Source organism: Peromyscus maniculatus, chromosome 3 (genome assembly GCF_049852395.1).
Source record: "Peromyscus maniculatus bairdii isolate BWxNUB_F1_BW_parent chromosome 3, HU_Pman_BW_mat_3.1, whole genome shotgun sequence".
NCBI lineage: Eukaryota > Metazoa > Chordata > Mammalia > Rodentia > Cricetidae > Peromyscus > Peromyscus maniculatus.
Window position 1 is genome coordinate 151,951,036 of NC_134854.1, and position 21,414 is coordinate 151,972,449.

At 41.9% G+C, this 21,414-nt stretch overlaps 1 protein-coding gene and 1 long non-coding RNA gene across 3 annotated transcripts in view; one reads left to right on the forward strand and one right to left on the reverse strand.

The window, feature by feature from the left end:
• Positions 1–3,682: 3,682 nt before the first annotated feature.
• Clec1a (C-type lectin domain family 1 member A) overlaps positions 3,683–21,414 on the reverse strand; it is a 36,116-nt gene continuing 18,384 nt past the window's right edge. The window contains exons 3-6 of one of the 2 annotated variants that reach the window (XM_042274182.2): positions 20,282–20,458; positions 7,925–8,076; positions 5,794–5,860; positions 3,683–4,867 (exon numbers count right to left, since the gene is read on the reverse strand). In XM_042274182.2, the coding sequence (XP_042130116.1) occupies positions 4,854–4,867; positions 5,794–5,860; positions 7,925–8,076; positions 20,282–20,458 (410 nt within the window). In that variant the 3' untranslated portion in view covers positions 3,683–4,853. Of the gene's footprint in view, positions 4,868–5,793; positions 5,913–7,924; positions 8,077–20,281; positions 20,459–21,414 lie in introns of both variants that reach the window. The other variant, XM_006996394.4, reaches the window with a different exon arrangement.
• Positions 12,991–14,834, forward strand: LOC143272540 (uncharacterized). The gene is made up of 2 exons (XR_013050188.1): positions 12,991–13,967; positions 14,015–14,834. It is a non-coding gene; the product is annotated as an uncharacterized LOC143272540 (long non-coding RNA).

A 21,414-nucleotide genomic window follows, 5' to 3' on the forward strand; every position in this document is an offset into this window, starting at 1 on the left:
AGGCTGCTTGGCTGATAGCTTGAATCATTCACAGACCTTTACAGCCTGTTTACAATAAAGATTTAATAAAACCTCAATATATGGCAATTCTAATAGCACTTAAGAGTACTTCCAAACAATTAACATGTTTAACAGGATTTAACTCCTGCCCCAACAGTGTAGAGTCATTGAATTCATCTGATCTGTCTCAGAAGGAAAGGAGGCTTCTTCTATCTGTAGTGTTGGACTGAGCTTTTCAGACTGTAGAGTTCTACTAGGAAAGGAACCCTTAGAACTTCACATAGGTGAAGAAATAGTCAGGACATCAGCATCAGCATGTCCTCTGGTAGAAGTGGCACTGTCCATCCCACCACTCACCAATCAAACAGTTCACAGTCTGCAAGGCCAAGATTAAAACCGAGCACTTTCAACTGCCCATTTCTGTGCCTCAACTTTCCCACTATAAAATCATAATATGATTCACTTCAAAATACTGCTTAAGAATGCAATCCTAATGTTACATGCAAACTATAGAAAATGATATTTTAGGTAGAAAAGTTGAAGTGAAAATACTTGCCATCTATGAGAAGGAAAAATTTACTAATTATTATCGTATTCTATGTCTACCATGTGCCATCTCTAAATCTTACACATAGCATGCTCTCAATAAATAGTCACTAAATTCAATATGGTCATATTTAACTTTCATTCTGATAAGTATTCATTCTGATAAGGTACAAGATTTTCATCCTTTCCTTCTTATTAAAATGGCATAACTTAGATAAATAATTTAAAAAAACATAATTTACTGAGGAAGCAGGAATTATTTAAATAAAACTAAGCATCCTTTAACCTGAAGTTCATTTCTCGGTGGCTATGGTCCTCTAGCAATGAGAAGATCATGTCTTTGTCTTGTTTTTCTTGTTTCTGTTTATTTACCTTGACATGATATTTAAAGGATGGAAGCATCACACACACACACACACACACACACACACACACACACACACACACACACATACACACACACGACATAGAAATGTCTCTAGCTTTCTGCTGATCCTGGGAGGACAAGCAGCCCACAGACCGTGGAAGTTGTAGGCTATTTGGTTTCCACAGCTGGCAGCTGGTAGCTAAATATACTAATCTGGAAAGCAGAGAAACAATGGTGAGTTTTAACAGTAAAGACTGTTTGTCTCTGAGATTCTTCAAAGGCTTGTCTTCAGGCTATGTTTAGAGAAAGGATGGGAAGCATTGATGATTCTTCTCAAAAAAGTACAAGGAAACTGAATGCAAACATCCTCCGGCTGATGCTATCCAGCTTGTATATGCATGATGCATGATTCTGTGTTTACAAGCCAGAGATTTATCTACAGTGCAGCTGACACAGGAGTCTACAATGTTCCAGGCAGCCATGCTGCACCAACACAGAGGCAGAGCTTGGGAGGTTCTCAGGGCAGGTTGCTAGTGATCCAGGATACCTGTCCTTTTTGATGGTAATTAGCCATAAGAGGGCCGGTTTCCTGTCCCAATCCTACCAATGATGAATCAGGTACTTTTAATCCATCTCCCTGAGTGAACTTTTAAAAAGGGGGGAAAAAGATAATTCCTCTGCAATTGGAAACAGTGCTGCATAGTATTGCACACTAAATGCGCCAATAAAATACTGACATCATAATATTGATATAAATAAATGTGTTGTTAGAGTCTAAAGATCTATGCATACAGTGAGTTTTGTGTATCTTAAATCACACAGTACGTTTTGTGTGTCTTCCAACAACTGCCCTTGACTCCCAAACATTAAGGCTGGCCCCAGAACACCCACTCGACCCTGTACCTAGTTTGTAATCTGTTTGTATTCCCCAAGTAAAAGCTGCCCATTACCCTTCTCAAGCTTCCTGCTGTCACCGGGCTCCTGACCTGTTTCCTGCTGATAAGTCCTGAGAGTGTTCAATATCCTCAGGAAAAGAAATAGCTCATTGTGTACCCGAGGGAGCTCACTCTATGGGAAAGGCCACGTTCCTGTTTGACCTTTCCTGCACTTTCTTTACAATTACCTACAGAGTAAGAGACTAGAAAAATGTCTTCTCATCCCGAGAAAGCCAGTTCATGTGGTTTCCATTTTTGATTATCAGCAAGACTTACCTTAAAATTCATTTTATGATTGATTCTTATGTCTTAAATGTTAGAGGAGGCAATCTTGTACCATACCCCTCCTTTCTCATCTTTTGAAATGTTTGTGATGTTATTGATATTATCAGGTTTGGATAAAGAAAGGGGGGCTAAGGGCAATGATGAAGAATAAGATCAAGAAAAGAAAATAAATTTTAAAAGCACAATTTTTCTCTTTTCCAATGGAAAGGACACTTTGCTTGAGATCTCAGGTTGCAAATGAGAATGCTATTCATCCTCTAGATAGTTAGACTCTTCCAATCAATGGTAGTTAGAGAGACAGATGTCTTCCCTCCAGGAGTGCAGAATGCCAGGAGTCAAAATTTAAATGAGAGCCATGGCCCTTGTTTTCAATTAAGTCCACAAAGTTTTTGACTTTCTCTTGCTGACTGCAGTTTCCTTCTGTAGTAGGTTTAGACAACAATTGCTTAATGATGGCCTTGATCTTTATTTCTCATTTTGTAGGTTATTGTATTAGTCACTTTAACTGAGCCAGGAAAACAGTCAACATTTTAATTTTGGGAAATATTTGAGAATAGTTTTTCTCTTTAATGAATACAGATGCTGCATTTGTGTCCCCTATATTTAAATAAGAATCATTAAATCCTTTAAAATATTTTCTTAATTCCCCTTTCATTTTCTATTACAACCCACATTATGAGAGTAACTTCACACTTTCTACATTTTAAGTAACATCATAGGGGAATTAAAAATATTTCCACTTTTTAATAAGCTACATGAAGTGATGCGATTTGCTCAATAAATAAATAAACCAAGAGAGACTTAAATTTCAAAACCACAAATGCACTTCTATGTGCTTGACACAGTAAACCTGCATAGAATTCATTCATCATTGAAGAAATCCCCTAGATAGTTAGAAGGAAATCTAAAAGAAAACTTAAGTAGCTTGCCAGTAATGTTTTGATAAGTAACCGTTGTCAAATTAAGTCTTATGAAAATAAATGCAGAATTGTTCTTATCAGAAACCGGCTAAGTTAATATAATTTCACCATGAAACAAATGTTTCCAAGTTTTTACTGTTGAAAAGTAAGAGTATGAAGTCTTATACTGGTGCTGTCAGTCCCATAGCGTTGGTTTATCTATAACTAATGAAGCCAGTTGACATGGTGCTGTTCACAATGACCCCTGTTATAGTTTTGAATGTCATCACCCAGAGAAACTCATGTCTAGTCAAGAGTCTGACTGTGTAGACATCATAGCCTCTCTTTCTCCTCCGAAGCTTGTTCAGAAATCAATCATGTGGTCTATCACACCTTGTTTACTCAACATACCAAACTTGATGTCATGATTTTACCCCAATCGTTTCACTAGGAATATCATAAAGCCCCCACTGAAAGACAATTTGCTTTGTACACTTTCTCAATCTCAAATATCACACAAACAATATCCTCAGAGTGGACCCACTAATTGTCAAGTCATAAGTAGTCAAACAGTTCTGTTAACATAGTGTGAAAAGCATTCCCTTGCTAATATTCCCCCAAATCACAAATCCATTCTGAAACCACACCCATTTCACATTCATCACAGTTATTATTATCGAAACTTTAGTACCTGAAAGGTATAAACATGATTCAAACATGATGGAGGAAATCAAGCTATTATCTGTGCATGTAAAGAAACTAATTTTTTTTCTCTCTACTCCAGTCTCCTTGTTGGAGTACAGGGACAGCAATTCTAACTTAGATCAGAGTTGCGATCATCTCTTTCCCAGGAGACATGCTTAGAAGAAAGACACAATTGATGGAGTGGAGATTGACACAATTTCCATCTCAGTTAAAAAGCTGGCCAGCAGTGTAGCAGGCAAAGTCATTGTTGAGAGCCTGGGAGAGGCAAAGTGTGAACTGGAAACAAAGAATCAGCTGTGTTTACAACAGCACAGGAGTGGGACATCTGCTAGTTTCTCTTGGACTGCCTGTTAGGACAAAGGGTCTCACTTCCTTTTCTTCTGTTCTCTGTTTTGCTTTGCTTTTCTCCTTTCTTTTTTCTCTTTTGTCCCTTCTTTCTGTTTGAGAAGAGGTTCTCATACAGCCTAGGATGGCCTCCAACATGCTATGTAGCTGAGGGTGGCCTTAAACTTTTCATGTCTTGCCTCTACCTTCCAAGTGCTGAGAACTGGAAGGCACCAGTACTTGTGTGGATTCCACCACACACAGTAAGTGGGTTCATATCAACAGCTTTATTTTCTTAGGCGTCTCTTTTCCTAGTGTAAGAGAGACATGAAAAAGAGGGTGAAAACAGACACTGAGAAGGGAGAAAGCTGAAAGACTTGCGTAAATCAAAGAGGACCACTCTCTAGCTTACTGAGGCTAGTTGGTGGTTCATGAGTAAGAATCCTTGTAACAGGTAAATGTGTGCAAGAACTGGAGCTCAGGTAATGGATGATGCTGTCAGAACCAGGACAGTCTCTCAAGTACCAGTTCCAACAGCTGCCTCTCGGTTTTTCAAAGCTTTGGATGTCCTCTGCGTTGACCTCCCTTGACTCAGTCCTTTTGCTGGTGGTTGAAGCTGACTTATTGGCCCCCTCTGTTCAATGTTTCATGGCACCTACTGGAGCACCTCGGGTACCACTCTCCCTGCCGTCCTCTCACAGGCACACCTCCTCAGCTCTTTGCAGTCCTTTGAGTAAGCCTTTCCATTGAAGATGGTCATACAGTCCCTGTTTCTTAGATTGGTGGGATCTATTATAATTTCAAACCTTGAGAAAGAAAAAGAAAAGAACTTAATTTAATTCTTTAATTAAATTTTATTTAGAGTTTAGAGTTTATTTCTTAAATGACACATTCAGAGACAACAAAAAAGCATTCCTTCAGTGACAAAGATCATATCTATATTCCTTGGATGTCTTTGTTGGAAAGATGGGGTCAATGAAGACAATTTTCAGCTTCTCAGTCACCACCTCATTTTCAGAAGTAACTGACCACTCAAAACTGCAAAAACTGTTCTAAAATAAAGCAACAGGCACTCTGACTTTACTGTTATTTTAAAGTTATCTACCTTTTCTAGTGTTCAGTTTACTTAATTAAAAATACAAGTGATTATGTTACTATGTCCTGTTTTTACCATACACAGAGAACAAAATACATTTTAACAGAGCTTTGAATGTAATAAACTTTCATAAAGAAATTACATTTACTAGTGTCATGGAATTCCATGCACACCCTCTCTAAATGCTTCTGTGGTAAATAAAATGTTTTTATTTACATGACACAGTGTGGAGATCCAAGAACTCTCTGAGGCCGTAGCCTACCCCTGGCTCTTGACAGACTGGATGACCCTGGATGACCACTATTACATCTGAGTCTCCAAGGTTTCTCTTTAATCATTCATCCAAAATAGATCACCTTTCCCTTTTCTTCTCTCTACCTTTATTACCTTGCTTCCCAGAAAAACAATTCCTAGGTACTTATTGCTGAAATCAGTCAGGAAACCGCCTGCTGATATTCGATAACCTTCTCTCTCTAGCCCACCACTTTCCTAAGCCATTGCCACACAAGGTCCTCTGGGCATCCCCCTGCAAGCACACTATGCAGTATGAAATAGATGCTCTATAATTACTGCTGAATCACACTGCTAACCTGTCTTTATTAAATACCTCTCCCACACAATGTTCTGAAGGCTTACAGTTCAAAGGAGTAAGATGTCCCATCTGTCCACAGCCAGGCTTTGCCACTGCCATTGCGGGAGAGCCCTGTCCAATAAGAGTAGAAAAACTCAGAGTAGCTCTGAGGCATGGCAAAATCCTGTGAAAGGCACACAAGAAAACCTTTAGCTTGGAGATGCTTCAACCAGGGGTACAAGGATGTATGGGATTAGCATAGCTTCTAGAAGAATAACATGGAGGCCTGGTAGGTGATCACACACATACATGACAATAGACTCAAGAGGAAAAGGCACCTGTCATGAAGCCCTTTAGAAATTTGTCCAGTAAGTAAGCGACACATGGATAGAACACGCTTTGTCTTAATAAGTGTGGAATATACATTGATATTATGAAAACAGGAGTCACATTGACCAATACTTTAACATTATTCTTAATGTATAAGATTAAACATAAAACTGATATAAAAGATTAGAGAAACTGAGTGTGGTAGTGCATGCCTTTAATTCCAACACTCAGGAAGCAGAGGCAAGTGGATCTCTGTGAGTTTGAGGCCAGCCTGCTCTACACAGCCCACTCCAAGATAACCAGGGGTACAAAGTGAGACCTTATCTTAAAAAATTATATATATATATATATATATATATATATATATATATATCCAGAGAGACAGAGACACAGACACAGAAGGAGATACAGAGAGACAGAGGTAAAAATAAATCAGAAGCCTGAAATATGGCTCAGTTGGTAGAGTGCTTGCCTAGTATGCATTGAGCTTTGTGTCCAATCTCTGTCTCCAAAAATAATTTAGTTTTAATTAATTAATTAAACAAATGTTTTGTCATTACTAATGATTAATGAATTAAAATGGAATAAAAACAAGTGGGAGAAATATTTATAAAATAAGTGAAATTATTCTAGAAAATGGAAAAATTGTTAGTAAAAAACTGGAGAAGTAGTTCTTATAAATGAGAACAGAGTTATGGAGATACTTAAATGTAAAAAGAAATAAAGGGGACTTAGAAGGGTGACATGGATCTCACACTAGAAAGAAGAGAAAAATGTAAATTTTCATATACATATATGTATATCTTTCCTGCACATATAGCCATATACTAACATATGACAATTCCATTTCCAATATTCAGCTGTAAAAACAAGCATTGTATGCTTTATTTCATATTTGAATGTTAGTTTTGAATTTTTATATATGTGTGTTTAAATTGGGTTACTCAGAGAAGGCAAGAATCTAGTAAGAGTCCATAGGGAGTTTTCAAGAAAAAGGAAGTATAATGCAAGTCATATGAAAGAGAGAAGCAGAACAGGAAGGGCTAAGTGGAATGCAAGTGGGAGGGCAGGGTAGAAGAGGAAGTATGGGATAGACAAAAAACATTAACAACCTTTGAAAAGTCTATGTACAAACCTACTACTCTAGAATCTTATTAAAATGCATACATGCCCATATATAAAATGGTTTAAATGGAGTTCCCTATAATGGGAGCAGTGTCTCCCCCAGACTCCATAGTCTATCAAACAAAAAGCCAAGTCTTAGAATGCTGCTTAGTGGTAGAGTGTCTGCCTTGCATTCATGAGGCCTGAATTCAATCCCCAGCACTCAAAAAAAAAAAAAAAATTCCAGTTCCAGATTTGTGTCACATCTTTTTAAGCTGTTGGTCAATGAGGTTCCAGAGACACATAAATATGTGTCCATTAGTCTTATATTTGCCTTGGCCAGCCTTGTCTGTGTGTGTGTGTGTGAGTGTGTGTGTGTAGTTTACAATTATTGTCAGACTACTTTCAATTAAAAGCTTTTTAATGTTTATAACAGAAAGACAGACCATAATATTATTACTTTTCTTAGATCACACCATTATTCTCTGTCTACCCCATCTCAGACAGGCAAATTTGGACATGTTCTACCTGCCCATTTTCTGAAGGAGTAGTTGAACTATTTCTCATATTTATGTGCAGTAGGTATTTGGGGAGAACACAGTTTTTTATCCACTTCAGGGATCCTTTGGAGCAACTGGAGTATGACTTGGGTTTCACTGTGAACAAGTATGGAAATCCGTGGGTTGGAAACTTGAGTCTTTACAGTGTTCTTGCCCTGTTCTTTTGGGAAACTCCTTCAAATACTGAGGCTCAGGAACTTACCAGCTCTTCCTGTGTGCTTATCTTCAGCATGGTGGCATTTTCAGCCAGGCAGAAGTACTCACAACCTTGCCAGCTTTTGCTCTCTTTATAGAACTGGTAGCATTTGTCCCCATGCCACTTCCATTTTTCTGGGCAAGGACTGCATCTGTGTCCTTGAAAGGAAACAAACAAACACACTTTGGTTAGTTATCTTCTACCTGAATCTGCGGTGTTTCCTCTTTTGGAAATAAACAGTGTTTGACATTCCAAAACCTAATTTACATCTCTTAGATACTTGAGGAACACCTGTGCTATCCACCCACTCCCCACCAGGAATGATCTATAGTCGGTGTTGAACATTCAGTGAAAATTAAAACAGATAGTGCTGATGTAGAATACTGAATCTGGTGACGAATGACTGAAATTTCCTTGCCTATGCCATGCAGAATGTGGTCAGAATATTTCTTCATATGGTGACTCATATGATTTTGCAATGGTTTGAATATGAATTTCCTCCCGTAGTCTCATAAGCACTGGGTACATAGTTTTGAGCTGGTGAGCTTGATGATGTGATTGGATCCTGAGGGCTTTGATATCATTGATGGACTGATTCCTTGATTGGTTCTAAATATGATGGCTTTAGTAGGAGGTGGTGAATATAGGAGTTAAGTTAGAAATCAGTCACTGGGGCATGTTCTTGGGTCTGTATCATATACATATCACTTTTTGTGTATGCCCTTTTCTCTGCTTCAAGATGGCATGCACGATGTAAGCTGTCCTGCAGTGGCCTTTGTTGCTGCTGTGGGACTGGACTAGGCCCTCTGCATAATCAAGACAGTTGTGTAGCTTGATCTGCTTGAGGGGCTGAAGGGTTTACAACACGCCCCCCATGGTCCCATTTACCAGGCGGACACTTCCGCCTAGCCATTTCCGGGTCAAAGCGTCTCTCGTAGCCAGGATACCGGCGGACCCGGACATCTCCGCCTAGCAAGTTCCGGCCAAGGCATCTCGCGTGACCAGAATCCGTGACGTTACATGGCTACGTAAGCGCGCTACGTGACCATGTGATCTACGCACATGCGTGGAGTAGTGACGTGACCTGGCCACGCCCCCAGCCGGTTTTTAAAGCGGAGCGCCATATTCCCAGTTCTCTCTTCTCTCCTCTTCCTCTTCTCCACGCACGTGTCTCTCCCACAGGCCTGCGCACTCTATCCCTGCATTTCTAATAAACTCTTATAAGCGGATTCTGTCGTGTTTCGTGACATTTCCTTGCAGGGTAAGAACACAACGCAGCTAAATAACTAACATTTTGGTGCTGAAACCGAGCGGGCACTTCCGGGTGCCCTGCACCTGGAAGCCCGCGAACCGGGGAATCTGCTCCGTACGCAACAGACCGCTCTCCATTCGCCTGAATCGCATCCAAATTGCATCCAACACCGCTTTCTTCGATTGGTGAGTCCCCCCATTTTTCGGCCAGCGTAAACGGTTTCCTGAATCTGTGAGAATGACCGTTGATTGTCCGGCATCTCACACGTGTTCTTGAGACCGGGGGAACCCCCGACCACGGTCTTCATTGGCTACGGTCGGCCCCTATCGCAGGCCTAACTTTTCTAGCCGTCTCCCACGTCTGCAGCCTGAGATATTTCTCGAGTTAGGGCCACCACCGTTGGTGCGTTCTGGGAGCCACGTGAGGCCGGCACGTCCACCTCCTTGACGAAGGGGCAAACGCTGTCTGGATTCCCGGGGAATCCTTTCCTCACCGTGGAGGGGGCCCCTGCTTCTGTGGCTGACGAGCCAAGGAGCAGCCTGCGCCCGGTATCCGCCCTTGGCCTTGGGGACGCCTGGGGCCTTGGCTCCGGATCACGTTTATTTTTTATTATTGTTAGGGCCGCCAACGTTGGTGCGTCCTGGGAGCCACGTGAGGCCGGCACGTCCATCTCCTTGACGAAGGGGCAAACGCTGTCTGGATTCCCGGGGAATCCTTTCCTCACCGTGGAGGGGGCCCCTGCTTCTGTGGCTGACGAGTCAAGGAGCAGCCTGAGCCCGGTATCCGCCCTTGGCCTTGGGGACGCCTGGGGCCTTGGCTCCGGATCACGTTTATTTTTTATTTTTCTGCCTCCGCTGCAGACATGGGAAACAAGGCTTCCAACCCTGTTAGTCCTTCCTCTCCGTTAGGCTGTCTTGTTGAAGCTTTAAAACCTCTCAGTTTAATGCCTTATGTAAAGATTTCTAAGCTAACTTGTTTATGTTCAAAAAAGTGGCCAAAGTATGCTTTTAAAAAAATAACAAAGAGCCGCCAAGCGGCTCCTTAGATCCTGATATTTCACGGGAGCTATCCAATCACTGTCGGCGTTCAGGCAAATGGAAAGAGTTGCTTTCTTCTTTCTCAATGCTAAACTGTCTCTTCTCGTTTCCTTCTCTCCTGCTCATATGATGTTAGCTATACGTAAACCAGAGGATTCTCTGACTCCGGAATTTCTGACTCTAGATCTTGCTAAGGAACCAGTAATTAAAATTCATGTTCCATCCACTCTCTCAGATAAAAAGTAAGCTGGGTTCTTATATGTCTAATTCTGCTTCCTTTATTAAACAGTTTCAATATATAACTCAATCTTATAGTCTCACCTTTCATGACCTTCTGAGGAGCTCAGGCGGGTATGGGAACAGGCTAAGATTCACGCAGACGAAATTCATCAAACTAACCTTTCACACCCCCCAGGAGCTGCTGTGGGACGGTCTGTATGTCAAATTGCTCTGATTGGTCAATAAATAAAACACTGGTTGGCCAGTGGCCAGGCAGGAAGTAGGTGGGACAAGGAGAGAGGAGAATTCTGGGAAGCGGAAGGCTGAGGCGGAGAGACACTGCAGCCGCCGCCATGACCAGCAGCATGTGAAGACGCCGGTAAGCCACCAGCCACATGGCAAGGTATAGACTTATGGAAATGTATTAATTTAAGCTAAAAGAACAGTTAGCAAGAAGCCTGCCACGGCCATACAGTTTGTAAGCAATATAAGTCTCTGTGTTTACTTGGTTGGGTCTGAGCGGCTGTGGGACTGGCGGATGACAAAGATTTGTCCTGACTGTGGGCAAGGCAGGAAAACTCTAGCTACAAATGGCGCCCAACGAGTTGGCAAGAGTTTCCACCTAAAACCTGAGAAAAGATTCTAAAACGGAACTAAAACCAGCTTCCTAATTGTCTCTCTCAAATGAGCAGCAGCTGCCGATTTGAGTTCCTGGCAGGTTCCTGGCGTGTGCACTCGATCTGCAGTATGGCGGGAATGAGGCCTCTGCAAGTGGCACATTAAGCTACGTGGTGGATTTAGCCTTTGCTAGTACAAAAAAAAAAAAAAGGGGGTTTCTGGGCTACACGCTGCTTGGATAAAAGCGTAGACCCACTATTTCTGAGAATTGTTGACTCCCAGAGCTGGCGGAAAACGTACCACCGCCATGTTGGGAAGCTGAAGTGGGTGGAGCCAGCAGCCACAGTGCCTTTTCAGGCTTAAAAGGCTGCAGTTTAAAGCAATAGGCTCAAGGTAATATAAAACATAAGCCACATAAAGATGGCTACCACACAGAGAATCTGGATTATGTTCTCTTTGATATTCGTAACTGAAGAGAAACATTTGATTGCAAAAGCTGTTGAGTTATGCCAAAATGTGTATTTTAAAGATACCTTAACTTCAAAATTTGGATGTAAGGATATGTTGCTTTGGAAAGGAGGCTCTGCTTTTGTTTCCACAGAAAGCCAGAGGCTATGGATTTGTTCCAGATTAAGATACATCAGGTTTGACCAGCCAAGACCACCTGAAAGATCTCTGATGACACCATGACCCAGATGATTCAACATCCAGAATCGTTTCAAGGCAACTGGCTCAGACAATACGGTCTCACGGACTACTCCATGATCCTAAAATTTTCTTTGTGTCCCCATAAGATACAGCGCCCCCCTCCAGCAGGAAGTAGTAAAAGAAGCTACGCCCAAATTCCCAAATATACCAAGCTGACTTTGGAGATGCGTAAAAGTTAAAACCTTCCTTTTAAAAAAAAGAAAGGGGAAGTGCTGTGGGACGGTCTGTATGTCAAATTGCTCTGATTGGTCAATAAATAAAACACTGGTTGGCCAGTGGCCAGGCAGGAAGTAGGTGGGACAAGGAGAGAGGAGAATTCTGGGAAGCGGAAGGCTGAGGCGGAGAGACACTGCAGCCGCCGCCATGACCAGCAGCATGTGAAGACGCCGGTAAGCCACCAGCCACATGGCAAGGTATAGACTTATGGAAATGTATTAATTTAAGCTAAAAGAACAGTTAGCAAGAAGCCTGCCACGGCCATACAGTTTGTAAGCAATATAAGTCTCTGTGTTTACTTGGTTGGGTCTGAGCGGCTGTGGGACTGGCGGATGACAAAGATTTGTCCTGACTGTGGGCAAGGCAGGAAAACTCTAGCTACAAGGAGCCGAGGCGGTTCCTGACCGGGAGCTATGCTGGGACTACAACACCCAGAGTGGCTGTCTAGCCAGAGATAGGTTTATTACCTGTCTCCTGACAGGCCTCCGTAAGGCTGCCCTAAAACCAGTAAATAATTCAGGATAAGGACGAATCCGTCTCGTTCCCCAGACCTTCCTGACTAAAACTTAAGTATCTGGAGAGCAAGGCTCCTGACCCCACAGGCAAAAGAGTCATCTGTGGCATTTAAGGTGTGCCAGGGAAAAGATAAAAGCCCGAAAACAAAATTGCCAAGTGCTGGCACTCGCTGACTTCCAAAAGCTGTTGGGTCCCTGTTTTAAATGAGGAAAAGGCCACGGGCTACCGATGCCCTGCCAGGCCATCAACAGCCTTGTTAAAAGTGCCGCCTAGAGAGACAGAGTCAGCTGACTGCCCCCAGGCACCAAGATGCATGGGTACATCAAGCTAAGACCTCCAATAGACCTAGGCTTGGCTACAGACATGACAGGGAACCCAGAACGCAGCAGGGAAGCGATCCGTTTCTTTCCTTCTGGACACCAGAGCCATTGACTCAGTCCTGGGAGTTTTGGGATGCCACCTCTCCTTTATTGTCGGGGTTGGGGGACAGCCTTACCTGCCTCAGCAGACACCGCCATTTAATTGTATTTTCAGAGGCATCCCTCTCACACATACATTCTTAGTGGTGCCAAGTTGCCCTGTACCTTTAATGGGGAGGGATCTCCTAGCTAAGGCAGGAGCGTCCATTTCTTTTCACTCCACACATTTGCCTCCTCCCAGACACGCCAGCAGCTCTCCTACTTCTCCTCCTAGCCACTAACTCTACAGACTCCAAATATGCTTTTCATATCCTCCTTTCCCACGCTGCTATTTGGAGGGAGCGTGGACTTCTCACATCAAAAGGGGGATCCGTATCTAACTCAGGCCATATAATGGCCATGCTGGAGGCTTCCCACCTCCCCAGGCTACAGCTCGGTTTTACCCATATGCCCACCATCAGGAAAAGTTAAATATTTCCCCAGACCAGTTCTAACACCAGGTCTTTTTTCCGCTTCCAACTGTTCCAGATAGCCTGTTAACTCCTCTTTTATGTCACCTAAGGTCTATTCTATGGAGCTATGTGGACTGTTCACTGCCTCAGCCATGTGACAATCCTTGCCCATCTCCAATACACACTGGAGATCAGGTTCTTCTCTCTCCTCCAGGTCATTTCCCTAAGTGGCAGGGACCCTTCAAAGTAATTCTTGTAACCCCTACAGCTGCTAAACTCGAGGGCTTTCCTCACTGGGTCCACCTGTCTCACCTAAAACCTTTTATCTCACCTCCATCCCAGAAAAATCTCTCTTCATATACACTGAAACAAACAGGGTCTCTCACTCTCAAGCTCCAGAGGACATCAGGATCCCCTGCTTTGCCGCCAATTCCAGAGGAATAAGGTACCACCCCTTCCTTTTCCAACCAGGGCCACACAGAGCTGGAGGCAAAAGGACCATCAAAAATATCCAGGCGGTAAGGAATAATGTAATACAATAATTTATCATTGTTCAATACTCAGCAACTGATCACCTGTGTTTCCCAAGTGCTAACCTAATAAGGGAAACAGGTGCCTTAAATAAACTACCTCCAGCAAGGCTTACCTAAGGAAAACAGGTGCCTTAAATGAACTACCTCTAATGAGGCTTGTCTCAGATAGAAATTAAGCAGAGTACTAAGACCAGATCTACCTCAGGTAAATGTCACATGCCTCTATCTGGACAGGCCAAATCTACCTCAGACAAATGCCAACTCCAAAATGAAATAATAATGATTCTTTCTCTCTAAGCTCTCTCTATGTCAACAGTATCTTGTTAAACGGGAGGTCCCCAGCAGCAGCATAGATGGACAGCTGCAGAACCAGGAGATGGCAGAACGTCATTCCAGGACCTCCACCATCATTCCCGGACTTCACAAGATACCCCTCACACTCCCCCCCCCCAAGAGCCAACCAACGCCCACTATTCAGCTGGAAGCAGTCTTTGAGAGAAACGTCGCCCCCGTACCCAGTCAACCACAATTTTTTCTTTTTTTTTTAAAAAAAATAAGAGTCGGGAATGAAGGGTTTACAACACGCCCCCCATGGTCCCATTTACCAGGCGGACACTTCCGCCTAGCCATTTCCGGGTCAAAGCGTCTCTCGTAGCCAGGATACCGGCGGACCCGGACATCTCCGCCTAGCAAGTTCCGGCCAAGGCATCTCGCGTGACCAGAATCCGTGACGTTACATGGCTACGTAAGCGCGCTACGTGACCATGTGATCTACGCACATGCGTGGAGTAGTGACGTGACCTGGCCACGCCCCCAGCCGGTTTTTAAAGCGGAGCGCCATATTCCCAGTTCTCTCTTCTCTCCTCTTCCTCTTCTCCACGCACGTGTCTCTCCCACAGGCCTGCGCACTCTATCCCTGTATTTCTAATAAACTCTTATAAGCGGATTCTGTCGTGTTTCGTGACATTTCCTTGCAGGGTAAGAACACAACGCAGCTAAATAACTAACAGGGGCCCCTGGCAGTTGGATCAGGATCCATCCCTGGTGTATAAGCTGGCTTTTTGGAGCCCACTACCTGTGGTGGGACACCTCACACAGCCTTGAGGCAGGAGGAGGGGCTTGGACCTGCCTCTACTAAATGTACCAGGCTGTGCTGACTCTCTATGGGAGGTCTTACCTTCTTGTAGAAGAGAATGGGGAGTGGGTGGGGGAGGAAGGTTGGAGGGGCGGGAGAAGGAAAAAGGGGGATCTGTGATTGATATGTAAAATGAATATAAAAATTCTTAATAAAAAATCTGAATCTGGAAGCTAAGTAGGTCTTTCCTCTTTTCAAGTTGATATTCTCAGGTGTGGGTTCCTTGTACTCTTTCTGTACAGTGTGTGTGTGTGTGTGCATGTGCATGTGTATGTGTTGGGGGATGGACACTTGCAAACCAAACAATTAAGTGCATAAGTTGAGAGTAAGATGGGATATGTGGGTACATGTGTGAGTAGTAGTACCATAAATATCATGGTGTAGATGTCTGAACTTTATTTTCTGAGAATCAGAAACACGCATCTAAGACATGTGTGTGTTTATGTGTTTGTGTGTGTGTGTGTGTGTGTGTGTGTGTGTGTGTGTGTGTGTGTGTGTGTGTATTAGAGCGGCCATTTAATAATATCCATGGTTGCATCACTATTTTATTTTGGAGGTGATGGAGATTTGAACACTGTTTACTCTAGGCTACATACTGACATACTGAGCCATATACCATGTTTTCTAACCTTTTGTTTTGAGACTGAGACTTACTTAGTGATTCAGGCTAGCCTTCGGCTCAATTTATAGCCCTGTATAGCTTTGAATTTGTGATCTTCTTGCCTCAGTAGCTGGGATTGCAGGCTCATACTACCATGCTTGGCATATACCTTAGATGGGGTTTCTATTGTTGTGATGAAACCCCATGACCAAAAAGTAAGGTGGGGAGCAAAGGGTGTATTTCACTCAGTTCCATATAACAGTTCTTCATCAAGAGCAGTGAGGGTAGGAACTTAGGAAGGGAGAGAACCTGCAAGTAGAAGCTGAGAAAAAGACCATGGAGGACTATGGCTACCTGGCTTTCTCAGCCTGCTTTTTTATATAACCTGGGACTATCAGCCTAGGGAAGACACCACCCACCATGGACTGGGCTCTCCCGCAACAATCACTGATTAAGATTACAGCTGAATCTGTTTTTTAAAGATTTATTTATTATCTATACAGTATTCTATCTGTATGTATGCTTGCAGGCCAGAAGAGGGGCCAGATCTTATTACAGATGGTTGTGAGCTACCATGTGGTTGCTAAGAAATTGAACTCAGGACCTATGGAAGAGAAGCCAGTGCTCTTAACTACTGAGCCATCTCTCCAGGCCCTACAGCTAAATCTTATGGAGAAATTTTCTCAATTGAGGTTCCCTTCCTCTAGATAGCTGTAGCTTGTGTCAAGTCAACATAAAACTATCCAGGACAGCATGGTTTTAAGAACAATTTAGTATCAAACTACTGCTAAAATCTGAGTAGTCAAATGGATCACAATGGAGAATCCAGCAAACAATCTGCATGCATGCAGACACCTCAGCTTTAACAAAAGCTCAAAGAACACAGCATAGTGAATGAACAGTGTCTTTAGTGTATGTTATGGGGAAAACATATTCATATGAAGAAGAATAAACTAGACTCATGTTTCTTGACATATAAGAAAGTCAAATGAAAAAGGGTCAAGGGCTTAAGTGTACAAACAGGAATTGTGACTCTATTAGAAGGAAACACAGGAAATATATGTCAAGACATTACTGTAGATAGAGATTTTTGGATTTGAACTCAAAAGCTTAAACCACAAAAGAAAAAGTAGATGAATGTGATCCTAAAAAACTAAGATGTTTCAGCACTAGGAAGGTGGAGACAGGAAGTGATATGGCTGGGCAGAGAGAGGAATAAGGTGGGAGGAGACAGGAACTTAGGTCCTTAGGGTCTGAGGATTCCTAGCGGTAAGAAATCTTTCTAGTGGCTAGCTGCTCTGCTTCTGTGATCTTTCATCTTTCACCCTGATATCTGACTCTGGGTTTTTATTAATAAGACCAATTAAAAAGTGTGCTCCAGTCACTAATCACCACAAAAATGCAAATCAAAGCCACAATGAATACCATGTAATCCTTGTGAGTTAGAATGACAATCAATTAAAAACTGAAAAATAACAAATATTTGAAAGAAAACATAGAGAGGAGAACTCTTACACATTGTAGGTTAAAATGTAAACTAGTACAGACACTATAGAAAACAATATGGAGATGTCTCAAAAAACTCAAACTATGACTAACAAGTAATCTGGTAATCAGGCTATTATGCATGTATCCAAATGAAATGCAACTATGATATTAAATATATATCTTTACTCCCATGATTATTATAGCACAATTTATAGTAGCCAAGAAATGAACTCGGCCAAACTGTCCATGGACTGATGATTGGATAAGAAAATAAAGCACATACATGCAACAGGTACTACTAAGCTATTGCAATATAATGAAAGTTTGACGGTTTACATCAAAGTTCATAGAACTAGATAGCATTGTGCTAAGTGAAAAGAACCAAACACAGAAAGACAAATACTACATGTTTTCACTCACTTGTGGAAATGAAAGCAATGATTTTATAGAAGAGATAATTATGTAGAAAGGCGAGAAAGACTAAAGTCTGAAAGTGGTGTGTGAAACAAGAAGTGATACCATGAAACTAAACACATTGAAAGAGACATACATCGTTATATCTGATTTAGTGTTAATTTAACATTACTTAAGCAACTGGGAAAATAAAAGTAAGGGACTAGAGTGATGGTTCAGTGGCTGTTCTTTCAGAGGACCCAGGCTCGATTCTCAGCACCCTTACAGTGGCCCAGAAACACCTGTAATTCCAGTTCCAGAAGATCCAATACTCTTTTTTGACCCCCCCAAGAGCACCAGGCATGCACCCGGTGCATATGCATACATGCAGACATGCATGCACATAAAATAAAACAACTGAATCTAAAACAAAATTTTTTAAGAAGTTCGAGAAAAAATATTTCCCCATGACACAGCACTTGTGAATGCTATATGTGCAAGCATATATACATGAACATGTTTCAGGGGAGATGCATACTTTTGATCAGCTAGGTGAATGTATGCCATGAAGATGTAGTGCTTTCAGATGTTTTGTTCATATTATGTAGAACTAGTGGAACAATAATGGTCATAGAGTTCCCAAACTGAACATGGGTGCTCCCTATGAGCTTCTCCTACAAAGTCCCTGTCTATGTAAAAGGCTTCACGTGACAATAGCCACAACATGGTCAATGCAGCAAGAATGTGCAATAAGGCATCATTCTCAGGTAGGTCAATCATTTGTTTATTTGTTTTGGTTTTTTAAGACAGGGTCTCACTGTGTAGTCTTGGATATCCTGTAACTCACTCTGAAGACCAGGCTGGCCTAGAACTTACAGAGATCTTCCTGCCTCTGCCTCCTGACTACTGGATTAAGGACAGGTGCCACCATTGCCTGGCTGGGTCAGTATTATGACACATGGACATGATATCATCTAAAAATATGTGGTTATTTTCTGTTTGTTTATTTTCACTAGATTTTGGGTACATAGGATATTAGTCAATTTATACCTGGGACCCAGACTTTCTTTCTTGCACCTCACACAGCATTTATTCTTATCATCTTATATTTAAATTGATTATTGTGGTGATATATTGTGTACGTTAATAAAATTTGCCTGAAGATCAGAGAACAGAACAAGCCACTAAATTAAACATAGAGGCCAGGCAGTGTTGGCACACAACTTTAATCCTAGAACTTGGGAGGCAGAGATCCGTGTGGATCTCTCTGTGAGTTCAAAGCCACCCTGGACTACATGAAATTGACTCAGTCTAGGGGAGAAAACAGAGCCAGGTAGTGGTGGCACACACCTTTAATCCCAGTACTGGGAAGCACACATGTCTTTAACCCCAGGAAGTGATGGCTGGGCGAAGAAAGGTCTATAAGGCCTGAGGAGACAGGAACGGAAGGCTTTTCAACTGGGGAGCCCCTTCCGGCTAGAGGCCTTTTGACTAGAAAGCTTTTCAGGCTGAGGAGTCCTAGAGGTAAGAGATGTCTTGTTCCTTTGTTTCTCTGATCTTAAACAAATTTTATTAGGGTACACAATATATTTGCATAGCCTTTTTTTTAAAGCTAGATGAGAATTCCAGGGACCATTGTTTTCAGAGATACTAGAATTATCTTTTTGGTAATATAGAATCTTAAAAAGAAAAAAAGCCCATTGGGCTGCCAGAGAAACAGAAAAGAGAGAATTGTGGTAAACGAGGCCACTAGTCATGTGGAAAAGAACCACTTAGAGAAGTGTGCCATGAGACACTTTACTGAGAAAATCATTCACTCAGTGTCTGCTTACAGAAGGAGAAGTGGTGTGGGGGAGGGATGATGATGCAACTGTGGTACTTTTGAGTTTCTAAAAGAGAAACCAACACAGGCTGCAATATCTAGGTTGCTTCCTGTGCTTGTTTTGTGGAGAGGGCAAAGGAGAGGGCTCACTTGAATAGAGTGTGCTGGGATGAAACTTTCAAGAAAGGAGAATAGTAAGATAGAGTGAGTGGCGGGGTCTGGGTGGGGCACTGAAGTGATGTTGATAGTTAGCATCAGTGGCAGCTTTGGCTTGCCCATTACGGTCATTGTCATTACTCTGGGTTCCTTGTAAGATTCATATTTTTAACTGAGATGAGTTCATGGTGAACTAAAATGACTGTGATTTAATTCAAGTTCTCTGAATTTTGAAACTAATCCTTGCATGAGCCTAAAAATTTGAAAATTGTAGTTAGAACATCCCCAACACTTTCATCGTGCTGCATTAGTGTGTGCCGACTTAATTGAGGCACATCCGTGTATTAGTTGCTGATGGAGCTGTTTAGGTTATTCTAAATTAACGACTTTTCTTGTTTTAAATGCTGAAATTTGAAGAATCCCTTCCTGTACAGTGACACAGATGTTGTGTGTAAGCAATTATAATTCAATGTCTGATCATGATTATGTGGCTCAAACTTTTTATTGAGAAGGCAGGAAAAGTACTTCTAAAAAATACATGGTTCTAGCCGGGCGGTGGTGGCGCACGCCTTTAATCCCAGCACTCGGGAGGCAGAGGCAGGCGGATCTCTGTGAGTTCGAGGCCAGCCTGGGCTACCAAGTGAGTCCCAGGAAAGGCGCAAAGCTACACAGAGAAACCCTGTCTCGAAAAACCAAAAAAAAAACCAAAAAAAAAACATGGTTCTAGTTACCCAGATGGGGAAATTCAAGTCTAGGTAGAACAATGTCCATGATCCAGAGAGACAGCAGCATGCTCACCTCCACTTCTGTTGTAGAGTTCACGACACAGTTTCACAGCTACCTGCTGCAGGGTTTCTATGAGTTTCCTGTTCTGGATCTGGAGCGACTGCAGTTGTCGAGATATGTTCCCCAGCCTTTCATCCTTTTCAGTGATGGTGTCTTGCTGGGTATTGGAGAGCTGGTAGAACTGAAAAACTAAGTCATGTGATGAAGTCAGACTGTACAGCTCATTTACCTGTTTCTATTTTTTGCACATGGGGGAGATAATGAAGCATATAGCTTAATATCTTATTACTGAAAACTCACATTGCCATATCCAGTGGCATAGTTAATAGTGTCCTCTCAGGCAAATTTATATTTTCATCTTTGTTGGAAAATGTGAAGTCATAATAGTGGTTCTTAACTTTAGAAACTAAGAGCCCAATACTAAACTATTTTATGCTCAACAAATATTTTATGCACAGCCAAACCTAATACCAATCTAAAACTGTAAATCTACTCCTCTATTGACATTTAATATGTTGAATGTTGGAAGAGTGGCACAATTCATTGTTCATTCCATTGTTAAAATGGTCAGATCTCATTTCCATATTTTTATAGATTTTGTGGTTAGGGTTGGTGAGGATAAGTAACATCTTTAGTGTCACTCAACTAAAAAAATTCAACAGAGGTTTGAACTTCAGTTTTCTAAATCTAGAGAAATCTGTCATGAGTCGTGAGAGTTGCTTCATGTTCCTAAGAAAAAAGGTGATTACAAACCAGTGCTGTATCAGAATGATGCAAATTTGGGGATAGAGAGAACCAACAGAATTCTGTTTTGGTTCTTAAATGTATGTTTATAAATTTAACATTTGCTTCAAATAAAATCAGGGTATGACCTCCTTGTCTGCTTTGCTATATGGCTTTTACCTGGGTCACCTTCAGCAGTTCAGGAAGAGGCTGTACATTCATTCCTACTGAGTTGCTCTAGGAACACACCATTGCTGTTTTGAATTGTAAAGGTTTTGTTTGTTTGCTTGTTTGTTTTTACACATTCAATATTCCTTGTTGATTTTCACGCGCTTTTCTTTTTCAAGATAATCGTATCGTTTCCCAGCCTTTTTAACAAATATAATGACGTAGCACATCTTTGATCCTTGTGTAGAGGGTGG